The sequence below is a fragment of the Ahaetulla prasina genome, chromosome 1 (genome assembly GCF_028640845.1).
Source record: "Ahaetulla prasina isolate Xishuangbanna chromosome 1, ASM2864084v1, whole genome shotgun sequence".
NCBI classification, from domain to species: Eukaryota; Metazoa; Chordata; class Lepidosauria; order Squamata; family Colubridae; genus Ahaetulla; species Ahaetulla prasina.
In genome coordinates, this window is record NC_080539.1 from 224,938,247 (window position 1) to 224,951,338 (window position 13,092).

The following is a 13,092-nucleotide window of genomic DNA, read 5'->3' on the forward strand; positions in this document are numbered from 1 at the left end:
TTACATTTCTCAAGTGCTGATTCAGTAGCTGCAATAAATTATGTGACAAAAATGGTTCTGTTGGTGAATTACATTTCTCAAGTGCTGATTCAGTAGCTGCAATAAATTATGTGACAAAAATGGTTCTGTTGGTGAATTACATTTCTCAAGTGCTGATTCAGTAGCTGCAATAAATTATGTGACAAAAATGGTTCAAATGTGTAAGGAGAATGATTTCCTCTTGGTGAAATGTGAGGAACTATGTATGTGTATATTTTAGTAACACTCCATAATACTGTTTCTCTACCATGTGTTTGAAGGCTTAGAATCATTCATGCTAAGAAAACAGGCAAGCGAGATATCACAGGAGGAGGTGACATAGGAGAAGAACCCCATTCACTAGGTACGCCCACACCAGGCCGAAGAGGAGACGGAAGGAGGCGAGAGTGATTATGATGACGACGACGATGATTATAGTGATGATCAAGCAGATGAAGATGAGGAAGAAGATGACGACAAAGATGATAAAAGGAAGAAAGATATTTGTGAAGATGAGGAAGAAGATGACGACAAAGATGATAAAAGGAAGAAAGATATTTGTGAAGATGAGGTAGGTGTTGTTGATAAATTAGATAACTTATATTGATTTTTATAAAGTATATTTAATGTAGTGTTATATGAAAACCTTACTGAAAAATTGCTAAAACAGGTTATGACAAGAGTTTGTTTAAACATAGTAATAGATCAGTAGATCTTTGGAAAGAAAATCAAAATCAAGTGGCACTTTATGCCAGACTCTGTGACTATCAATGTAAGTTTTTCATTTGTGTTTTAATTTCTTTTGTTTCATAAACATGAAACTAAGGCTTCTGCTACCAGAGTGCTACAAGATTAATGTTTAATAACCTATAAAGTAATATGCAGACACTTGAGAAATGATTTGTATTCATATAATCTACAGTCAAGCATCAGATTTATCATTTTTTGATTTGAGTTAGCACTGTTTTTTTAAATGTGACTGGAAAGAGGTTACCGAGATTAAGACTGACCAAAAGAAGAATACAGCTAAATACTTGTTTCTTCAATTCCCAGAGTTCCTCAGCCAGCTTTGCTGGCTGAGGGACTCTGGGAGTTGAAGTCCACAAGTCTTAAAGAGACCAAGTTTGGACACCCCTGGCTTAGAGGAAAGGTTCTAGAAATCTTTCTGCTAGCTGTTCCTAGCTGTTATAACAGAATTTTATACAGTATCATTCATGTTAGACCTAAAGTATTTCATGAAGAATTAAATAAGGGTAGAGATTTTGTGGTTTCTGATGATTCCCAGCAAATAAAATCAAAGAATTTTAAAGCTCTTACCGAATAAATTTATATCATCAATAAAAATGGTTCTGTTGGTGAATTACATTTCTCAAGTGCTGATTCAGTAGCTGCAATAAATTATGTGACAAAAATGGTTCAAATGTGTAAGGAGAATGATTTCCTCTTGGTGAAATGTGAGGAACTATGTATGTGTATATTTTAGTAACACTCCATAATACTGTTTCTCTACCATGTGTTTGAAGGCTTAGAATCATTCATGCTAAGAAAACAGGCAAGCGAGATGTCACAGGAGGAGGTGACATAGGAGAAGAACCCCATTCACTAGGTACGCCCACACCAGGCCGAAAGAGGAGACGGAAGGGAGGCGAGAGTGATTATGATGACGACGACGATGATTATAGTGATGATCAAGCAGATGAAGATGAGGAAGAAGATGACGACAAAGATGATAAAAAGGGAAAGAAAGATATTTGTGAAGATGAGGTAGGTGTTGTTGATAAATTAGATAACTTATATTGATTTTTATAAAGTATATTTAATGTAGTGTTATATGAAAAACCTTACTGAAAAATTGTTAAAACAGGTTATGACAAGAGTTTGTTTGATGGTAACATCAACATTTCTTATTTACCAGCTATACAGAGGCATAGAAGGGAAGGATTAGCAGGTCTTTATTGTTATGTCCATTGCTGAAAATAAACTGCCATTAAGTTTTTCTGTTTTTGACTAACAATGATTTGCAGTTGCTTGTTATGACTTCATGTTATGTGCAGTCAAACCTTATAGCCTATTCCATGAACAAAGCTCAGTATGATGTGTGAATGAAGCCACAGTGGCATTGCATGGACTGTTCTAGCCTTGCTGAGATCAATATGTTTAAAAAATCATTAGTTTTTTGCCATACTTGCGGCTCCTATGTACAACTGCTGTAAAGAACAGATACTCTTTGGAGACCACATCCCATAATAAATATTTATGATTGCAATGCCTTTGTGATTTTTGAGGCATATTTCATAAAATTCTGGTTTTATAATCGTGAGCACGATTAGTATATAGAAAATAATGCATTACTGCATTTTATTTGTTGGTGGTAGGATGATGGAGATCAAACGGCAAGTGTTGAGGAACTAGAGAAACAGATTGACAAACTTACTAAGGTAACCTGAACTTCTATAAATTTAAACTTTACTCTGTCACTATAATGTAGACGAGAGTTATTTTTAAAGCGTTCTTAACTAGATCCTTAGCATTTACACACATTCACCAGAATTTTCCTCATTGTCTTAACCAAATTTCAGTCTTGTTGAAAATGAGGAAAGATGAAGCAATTTGCTACTGTATAAATAAAGCAAGCTCTTGGACCTGGCTTAATTTAAACCTGTGAGATATTATAAAAAGGCAAAAATCCAAGGCTGTATCCAGAAGACAGCTAATTATGTTATTTGATGATGACACAAATGTGCAAAGAGTACTACCAAAAAAAAAAAAATCATCATATTGCCTTATTCTGGGATCTGTTATTTGATCTGTATGATTGTAATGTGCTCTCTATTCTGGAGCCAGAGCAATCTTTGTGTGTTTTGGAAGACTTGAATGTGCTAATGCACTGGTACTCTTGAGAGAAACTTTAATTAATATTATCACCTGAATTATAAGAACCTCAAAACTAGTTTTGTGAGTCCAAAATAATATAGGCTTTTTTTCTCAAAGTAAAACTGGTGCAAACTCTTTTTTTTTAAAGATGGAAAGTTACCTTCTGATTCCATCTGTAGTGAAATAATAGAACAAAATTATTAATTTAGATAAGAAAAAGTGTTATCTGGAATTTTTGATCCTCTGCGTCTCTAGTTTGAGAGGCATGTGCCAATGTATATTCTATGGGTATTTAGGTCTAATGTGTATTTGTCGCCATTTGTTCAACTGAAGCAAGAATATGGCATGCAGCGTGTTAGCTTTTTCTCTTTATCTGTGGATACCTGAGCATTAGTTTTGTTTATAGGTTATCCTAAACATAATTTATCTCAAGGCCATATAAAATATCTCATAAAAAGCCACAACTTCTCATATTAGCCTGGCTTGTTGTACTAGATGTACACAACCTTTGCTGTATGTCATAACTGATAATATTTCACTTGTTTTCATGCATTGAAATTCTTTTGTTCTTTGGAAATTGGTAACAAAAGCCCAAACTTTGCTTATGTAATGTCTCCTTCAATTTGTTTTAATTTTGTCCAGTGTGACACATCATCATCAATTAGACTCTTTCAATTTCTCAAAAAAAACAGAACAATAGTATTGTTTGGAAGTAACTTAAATATCCAATAATTTTGATGAGCTGTCTGTCATTCATTAGCATAACTTTGAAGAAAATATTTATTTTTACCATTGTGTTTTTTTTATATATATATACAACAGCAGCAAAACCAGTACAGAAGAAAGCTATTTGAAGCTTCTCATTCTTTACGTTCAATGATGTTTGGCCAGGATCGTTACAGACGTCGATACTGGATTTTGCCCCAATGTGGGGGCATTTTTGTTGAAGGCATGGAAAGTGGAGAAGGTAAGGAGCTAGATCTAAAAAGGTCAAGGCTTCCCTTGTCCAGTTGTGTCTGACTTTGGAGCGGGGTGGGGGTGCTCAAATCTGTTTCTTATCTGAGGGATCTGAAAATATTTCCATGGTCATGACTATATGCCAAAGTGCACATGGGCAGGAGCTGGGCCAAGAATAGGAGCTCAGCACATTGTACAATGCTTTTGTCTTGAACTGCCAACCTTTCAGGCAACAAGCCCAGCATCTTAACCTCTAGGCCACCGCATCCCCAGCTAGATCTGGGATCTCTGAAAAAAATGTCCATGTTTTTATCTGTCAGAGTCTTCTTTTAACCCGAAGTTGGTATTGGTGCGCCCTGACTGAAGGACTGAATGTGCTTTTATGTTTTCTCATGAACTATTGATAATAGTTCATGAGAAATAGCCTGGGTACTTACGGGACCGCCTGCTGTTACCACATGCCTCCCACCGACCCGTACGCTCTCACAGAGAGGGACTTCTCAGGGTGCCGTCCGCCAAAGAATGTCGGCTGGCGGCCCCCAGGGGAAGGGCCTTCTCTGTGGGGGCTCCCAGACTCTGGAACGAGCTTCCCCCGGGTTTACGCCAAATACCTGACCTTCGGACATTCCGTCGCGAACTGAAGACACATCTTTTCATTCGCGCGGGGCTGGCTTGAACTGAATTTTATTAATTTTAAATTTTTATTAATTAATTTTAAATGGGGTTTTTAGTCTAGTATATTTTAATCTATCAGGCTAATTTTAAAATAAGTTTTTTAATCTGCATTTTAAATTGTATATTGTATTATCTGTTTTATTTTTGCCTGTACACCGCCCTGAGTCCTTCGGGAGAAGGGCGGTATAAAAATCAAATAAATAAATAAATAAATAAATAAATATTGATAATCCCAAATTTACAATCTGGAACAAATTAAATCTCTGAGGAGAAAGTGTCCCTACAAGGCAGGCGCCATAACAGGGGAGGGGTGTTTCTTAGGCAGGGGTGTCAAACTTGATTTCATTGAGGGCCACATCAGAGTTGTGTTGACCTAGAGGAGCCAGGGTGGGCATGGCCAGTTTGATGTCACTCGTGTGTCAGGGGCTCCTGTGGTGGCCCAAGCACTCTGCCAACAAAAATGGGCTCCTGAGCTCCGTTTTTGGTTGCAATGGAACCTCCTGCTCCTCCTCCTCCTCCTTCTACCAGTGAAAACTGAGCTCGAGAGGCCCGCACAGAGCCCTTCCAAGCTCCGTTTTCGCTGCAGAGGCACTGCAGCTGTTCCTTTGCTGCTTCCAGGGAGGGCCTGCGGGCCACATCTAAGCACCCCACAGGCCAGATCCAGCCCCTGGGCCTTGAGTTTGACACCCCTCTTGTTAGGCCAGCTCGATGTCACTCGTGTCAGGGGCGCTTGTGGTGGCCCAAGTGCTCTGCCAGCAAAAATGGGCTCCCAAGCTCCGTTTTCGGTTGTGATGGCCTCCTGCAACCTTCTGCCAGCGAAAACTGAGCTTGAGAGGGCCACACGCAGCCCTCCCGAACTCCATTTTCTCTGGCAGAGGCATTGTGGGCCAGTCCTTCGTTGTTTCCAAGGAGGCCCTGCGGGGCAGATCTAAGCACCCGGGCCTTGAGTTTTTCACCCCTATTCTTAGGCATCACAAGGTGACATTGCTTCACCAGGGGCCGGAATAGCTCAGGCTGGTAAAGCCTGTTATTAAGAACACAAAGCCTGCAATTACTGCAGGTTCAAGCCCGGCCCAAGGTTGACTCAGCCTTCCATCCTTTATAAGGTAGGTAAAATGAGGACCCAGATTGTTGGGGGGGCAATAAGTTGACTTTGTAAAAAAAAAATTAAAAAAAAATATACAAATAGAATGAGACTATTGCCTTATACACTGTAAGCCGCCCTGAGTCTTCGGAGAAGGGCGGGGTATAAATGTAAACAAAACAAAATAAAACAAACAAACCAAATAAAGCCGGAGAATGCCCATTCTGCTGGATCTTATGGGACTTGCAGAACCCACAGAAATAGGCAGTCTTGCAAGAAACCTGGCCCCATTCCCTTTAAAAGTGATTATCAACTATGCTAAAGTTATCCCAAATGCACTGTCATGAGAGAGATTGAAATTAGGAGAGAGGAAACAGCAAAGGCTTCCTCTCTTTCCCATTTGTCTGTTCCTTTCTATGTGATTCTCTCTTTTCTTTTTGCTCTTTGTGAAGAAATTGTTAATGCATGTTGACACATGCTTAAAGGAGAAGTGGAGAAATGTGGGGTTAAAGAATGAAAGCTTTCTTTCTTTAAAAAAATATGGAACTGCTCTTTGAACACAGTTAATGGATTCTGGAGAGTTTACATTTCAGAATATTTGTCAGATATTTAACTGGAAGAGTCTGGTCCTCTTTATTTCTTTTATGAGGACTCATAGGTATAAATTGGTTATACATTCATCCACATTCTTTTATTTGGGTGGTGCCTGTTCTGATACAAGTAGTAACACAGTTATTGAATTTATTGTACTCACCTTTCATAAAAAAACACAAAGGGGGAAAGGCTTGATAACAACAACAACAACAACAACAACAACAATAATAATAATAATAATAATATAATTTTTATACCGCCCTTCTCCCGAAGGACTCAGGGCGGTTCACAGCCAAGTAAAAACGACAATAGATAAATACAATACAAATAAAATCAATAATTAAAAAACTTATTCAATTTGGCCCCAATTTAAGAATATACTTAAAACCATAAACCCATTAAAATTTAAAACCCAGTAATAAAAATCTAAAAAATTCTATGCCAGTCCTGCGCGGAGAAATAGATACGTCTTCAGCTCGCGGCGGAAGGTCCGAAGGTCAGGAAGTTGTTGAAGTCCTGGGGGAAGTTCATTCCAAAGGGTAGGAGCCGCCACAGAGAAGGCCCTTCCCCTGGGGGCCGCCAGCCGACATTGTTTGGCTGACGGCACCCTGAGGAGTCCCTCCCTGTGAGAGCGCACAGGTTAGTGGGAGGCAAACGGTGGCAGTAGGCGGTCCCGTAAGTAACCCGGTCTTAAGCCATGGAGCACTTTAAAGGTGGTAACCAAGACCTTGAATTGCACCCGGAAGACCACAGGCAGCCAGTGCATCCTGCGCAGGAGTGGTGTTATATGGGAGCTACGAACGGCTCCCTCTATCACCCGCGCAGCTGCATTCTGAACCAACTGGAGCCTCCGGATGCTCTTCAAGGGGAGTCCCATGGAGAGAGCATTCATATAGATGTTGAACAGGAGAGGCGAGAGAATCAACCCCTGTGGCACCCCACACATGAGGTGCCTTGCGGTCGACCTCTGCCCCCCTGCCAACACCGTCTGCGACCAGTCAGAGAGATAGGAGGAGAACCACCAAAAAACGGTGCCTCCCACTCCCAAACTCCCCAGCCGGCGCAGCAGGATACCATGGGCGATGGTATCAAAAGCCGCTGAGAGATCTAGCAGGACCAGGGCAGAGGAATAACCCCTGTCCCGAGCCCTCCAGAGATCATCAACAAACGTGACCAAAGCTGTCTCTGTGCTGTACACAGGCCGAAAGCCGGACTGGAACGGGTCCAGATAGACAGTTTCATCCAGGTACTGGGGTAAGTGACGTGCCACCACCCTCTCTACAACCTTCGCCACAAAGCGAAGGTTGGAGACGGGACGGTAATTTCCTAAAACAGCTGGATCCAGGGAAGGCTTCTTGAGGAGGGGTCTCACCACCGCCTCTTTCAAGGCGGTAGGAACAACCCCCTCCAAAAACCAATAGTACAGTATATTCTTTATGCTGATATTTGAATCTACTAGTAGCATACTAGTTTTAAGGCACTTTATAATTGTTAATTAAAAATAAGTAATTTAAGCACTGGAAACATAAATAAATTAAGTAAAAATAATTTCCCTTGAGACTCCTTGAATAAAACATAAATATGATGTGTGCCATAGAATGGGAATTTTTATAAAAAATGTTTTGCCAGAATTTTGCTGCCAAACAAAAGAATCCCATTGCTGGTACTAAACCATGGGTTAGGGAATATTTCACCTTGTGCTAGATATTTGTGAAATCCCTGCTGTTTTTATTTTCTACATACAGCCCCGTTTCTTCATCCCTTATTTTGAAATTCTGGAAAAAAATTAGTTACACTAAAAGAGTATCTTTGTATTATATTTTTTAAAAAGTATTCTGCATCACTAAAATAGAACAGTACTGCATGGCATAAGTTAGGACAAAAATTAAGGTGTAGTTTAAATTCATTTCTCTTTCTTATTCAGGTTTCTACAAGCAGTGAAGTGTGTTTTATGTATCAGAGCATGCAAAAAAGTCTTTTTCCATATGAATCCCCTTTGCGTGATGCATTTAATAACACTGCTTCTTCTGTCTGGTACTTCCTCCTGCTGAAGTGTCAAACATTTTCAGTTCAGATGTTAAGAGCAAGCTTTTGTTTTTCTGTTTCATCTCTTGAAATGAAATTGTGATCAGCCTCATACATGCTTGTTATATTCTTTTGGTTATCATTGTTGATTTTATGCTAGACAAATATCCTGTCTTAAAAAATCATTCTATAAATCAAAAGTATAGGGCTTTTTTAGATGAGAATGTGGTCTTTCAGCTTGAACAGCTGAAAACCAAACCCATTTTGGCTGTAAATTGAGTTAAGTAATTGTCTTTCTATGCCTACAGGTCTGGAAGAAATTGCAAAAGAAAAAGAGAAGCTGAAAAAGGCCAAAAATATTCATATCAAAGAAGAAATTTTTGAGACCTCTGAAGAAAAATTAAATTGTTTAAATGCAACACATTGTAATCCAAAAGAGGATGTCAAAGAGAAGGACAGCACAAATCTTTTCCTGCAGAAGCCCGGCTCTTTCTCAAAGCTAAGCAAACTTTTAGAAGTAGCAAAAATGCCTCCCGAGTCGGATGTTCTGGCCTCCAAAGCCAATGGCAGTGCAGCAAATGGGTGCTCACTGGCCTATCAGAATAGCTCTAAAACCTCATTGTGTAGCCACCAGGCCACTTTATCACAAAGCAGCAATGAACGGTCTGATCCGAATCATCTTTTTAATTCTGTGGCAACTGGGCCAGGGAAATTTTATAATTCTCCATTAATTTCAAATGACCAACTGTTAAAGACTCTTACAGAAAAGAGCAGGCAGTGGTTCAGCCTATTACCCAGAACTCCTTGTGATGACACTTCTGTTACCCACCTAGATTCACCAGCTGCTGCTGCTGCTACTTCTTCTTCATCTCTCACTCCGCATTCTCACCCTCCATCCAAATCACCCTCACCTGTTCCATCTCCACTTATTGGTTCAGCCTCTTCACCAAGCCCAATGGGATTAAGTCCATTTGCCTTGTCACCACTTCAGGTAAGCATTTTATTCCATGTTATTCCACAGGAAATTTCATCCTGTGTGCTTTCTGCAGGGGGAAAAAAGAGTATATATGGATGCTAAGAGTATTGATAGGAATCTTGCTTACCATTTGTTGTAAAGGAAGGAAGTTAATTGCTAGTTGTGGGCATATGAATGTGAAGATCTTTGGGGTCTGGTTGGGTAGGGTGGGTGATGCAGGGAGTCGTAAGGAGGAAAGGAATTGGTTTAATCATCTCTCTCCAGCTTCTCTTGATTGAAATATCTTCCAAAATTCAATCTAGTGGTTGAGTTCATACATTGTACTAAGCCCTAATATGATTTGTTTTGTTTTGGCTAATGAATATTTGAAATCATTCTAGCTGAGCCAATCATTATAGTTTGTAAAGCACAGTTTATGTCATACAACTACTTGTCAATTGAGCCACTGTGACTTTTTCAGTGATCCATACTTAAAACAAACTATGGCTTAGTATAGAGTATGAACTCAGTTATGGATATTTGATATTTGTCTACGCAGAATTAGTATAGGTGAAACTTCACTATAATATCCAAATCTAAACAGTTGTGTAAAACCTCAGTTTTAACAAACCGTTCCAGGGGAGGGAGTTTGTCTTATTTCTGAATATCCATTCAATCTGAAAATACGTTATACGCAGCAATTCCCATTATTTGTGTAATTATGTAAATTAATACAAATTATGTAAATACCATGTCTTGTCCTGATTTCAGATCCTACATTAGTTCAAGGTTGTGGAGAATTGGGACAGAAATGTCCGTTACATCTAAAGTTTGTTAAATGTAGTTATCTGCTGATACCTTTGGTGTATGTACTGTTTCCTTACAAACTAGAGTGGGGGAGATGGGATCCATGCTAACCTCTTTAGATTAGTTATTTGCACAATGGCCTGTTTCATCTTAGTAAACTTTGTCTCCAAGAAGATGCAACCATGTCTACAAATTTCTGCCAAGAAATGAGAAGGCCCCTCCCACCTGATACCCTGTTTCCCTGAAAATAAGACACACACCCTGAAAATAAGCCCTCCGTGAAAATATTTAAATGCATGCACAGCCTGTCCCTTCCACTTCGTCTGATTAGGGTTAGGGAGACAGAGCTGGAAATCAGGTAAGATGGCAAGAGGAGCCCCGTCTTGCTCCATGCACCCCAAAATAATAAGACCTCCCTGAAAATAAGGCCAAGTGCTTATTTCAGGGTTCAAAAAAAATAAGACAGTTATTTTCGGGAAAACATAGGTAGGAGTTTAACACTGCAATCCCATATTTACTTTACTTAGATTTGGTTGGCACCCATCCCTCAGAAAGCATTACTGTGCATGCAAGTTCTATTCACTTCTGAAAAGGTTTTAGAAAAAAAAATGGCTATTTGTTAATTTCCCTATTATAAGCAATGAGGACATAGGAAGCATATGCTAGAAAATGTGCGTTTTCTAAAGCAATGGAACACATCGGATACAAAATGGTGCCTGAGGTGTGTTGAAGAAGCCTACAGTATTTTCTGAAGAAGATTTGAAAGAAAATATTTTTTATGACAATAACTGTACTATGTGAAAGCATGATTTTTGTGATATTTTAAAGTGATACTGCTAATTATTGAGCTAAATCCATATTTTGAAACCCGTCAATTGTGAAACCTCTCTTTTCCATCTTTCCAGTACTGTCTTCCTTAATGCTTGTGTCTTCTGATTATGAATTCAAGTATAACGTATCAGATCAGCCCATTCATTGCTTTCCAAATCCTTCTTCTGCCTTCCTTCTCCCTTACCTTCACTTAGTTGCTGCTGTTGCCCTGTACCACTGCAAATGGCTGTGTTATTTCCCTATTTCCCTTCTTCCCTATCCTATCTCAAAACATCTTTCTGGAAAATGTATATCATAGTTCTATTCCCAAAACAGATGCTGTCTGTTCCATGCACAGGATGGGCCATTTATGGAACTCTTTGCATATGCTTGTTATTATTAGTCAATACTTTTTTTTATCCCATCTGTTCTCTGAGAGCTGATAATGGCATATGCTAGCAGCTCTTAAGAAATAAGTTGGGCTAAAAAGGAGTGACTAATGTAAGGATCATTTGGTGAGTGCTACAGTCAAGTGGGGATTTATACTTGAATCTGTCTGCTCCAATATATTAATTAGTACACTATACTGGGACTCAATGTTTATTGATTTGGAATTATTGCAAGTTCATCTTCATACTAAAAATCTGTACTGATTTTTACTGTACGAAGAGGGGCCAGCCTATTCTCCAAGACACCTGAAGGCAGGGCAAGAAGCAATGGACTGAAAACTAATGAAGGAGAGAAGCAATTAATATAGTTATTACATACTTATGCTTATATATATGCTTCTATATTATATAATTATTTTCATGCTTATGCTTATATATACTGTTGTGACAAAATAAATAAATAAAAAATAAAAATAAACGTAGAACTGAGGAGAAATTTCCTAACAGTTAGAACAATTAATCAGTGGAACGACTTCTCTCCAGAATTGTGGGCGCTCCAAGACTAGAGGTTTTTAAGAAGAGATTGGACATTTGTCTGAAATGGTGTAAGGTTTCCTGCCTGAGCAGGAAGTTGGTCAAGAAGGGACTTCCAAGGTCCTTCCCAATGCTGTTATTCTGACTGCAATTTCCTGCATGGAGCTGTTATATAACAAATAGTTATAACTATTCAAATTGGGGTTGTTGTTGTTGTTTTTGGATAGCAGATGAAGACAGGATTGCCTGTAATGGGACTTCAGTTCTGTGGATGGCCTACTGGCGTTATGAGTTCAAATCATCCATTTTCATCTCCACTTCCTACTCTGGGGTCCGGCCTAGGACTGTCAGAGGGCAATGGTAGCTCTTTCTTGACACCCAGTGTTCCAACAAGTAAAAGCGAATCGCCAGTACCACAGGTTGAGAAACAAACTTCTGTACCTTCTTCAGTTCTTGTGGAAGTAGCCAAACCAGCTGATTATCCTAGCCCAAAGCCTATCCCAGAAGGTCAGTATCATTTTATTCTTTTTATAGGTGTTTCTAACTAATTCTAACAGAATCCTAGTTCTGTTCTTCTAGTTAGAGACTAGGACTTTCTAAAATGACCCAGTGTTTGTTTGTTGCAGACCACTGTTCATTTTATTTTTTTTAGAAAAGAGGTTTTCTGTAGTGGCAGCAACAATGGCAATAACAGCAAGGATCTCAGCTATGCTGTAGTTTTCCCTGAGATCATATATACGTGTCTTTTAATATTAGAGAACTCAGGTTTTGGGGTACCCATTTCCCATATAGAACGTTTGTGTATTTTAAATCTTTCTTTGTCTCCATATTTTGATTCAGAAATGCAGTTTGGCTGGTGGAGAATTATTGATCCAGAGGACCTAAAAGCTTTGGTTAAAGTGTTGCATCTCAGGGGAATTAGAGAAAAGGCCTTACAGAAGCAAATTCAAAAACATATGGATTATATTACTCTAGCTTGCCTCAAGAATAAAGATGGTATGTAATTTAGATGAAAAAAAAATCGGTGGTATAATGAGAAGTCGATCTTTTAAGATTGTTTTCTAATAGCTCAGATGGCACAGGTGACCTCTTAATTATGAAATGACTAATGGACATTTTTCTTTAATTAAAAAAAAAACATTAGAATATAACTATGCTGGATCAAGCCAAAGCCCATCTTAGTCCAGCATTTTGTATCCCACAATGGCCCACTTGGTGTGTTGGCAAGCAGGAGATAATTTTCTTTCCTGCCATATTCTCCTGCAGCTGGTATTTGGAGACATGCTACCTCAACCCAGAGAATAACAATCGGTCTCCAAGACTAATAGCCGTTGACTGATCTCAATTTTTCCAGTCCCCTTTTAAAACCA

At 39.0% G+C, this 13,092-nt stretch overlaps 1 protein-coding gene across 1 annotated transcript in view; it reads left to right on the top strand.

Annotated features, from left to right (window-relative positions):
- The window catches only part of BAZ2B (bromodomain adjacent to zinc finger domain 2B), a 257,806-nt gene that overhangs the window by 221,061 nt on the left and 23,653 nt on the right, over positions 1–13,092 (top strand). Inside the window, exons 26-31 of the mRNA XM_058191992.1 lie at positions 1,542–1,782; positions 2,394–2,456; positions 3,715–3,859; positions 8,536–9,218; positions 11,953–12,229; positions 12,563–12,718. Coding sequence (XP_058047975.1) covers positions 1,542–1,782; positions 2,394–2,456; positions 3,715–3,859; positions 8,536–9,218; positions 11,953–12,229; positions 12,563–12,718 — 1,565 coding nt within the window. The remainder of the gene's footprint in view (positions 1–1,541; positions 1,783–2,393; positions 2,457–3,714; positions 3,860–8,535; positions 9,219–11,952; positions 12,230–12,562; positions 12,719–13,092) is intronic.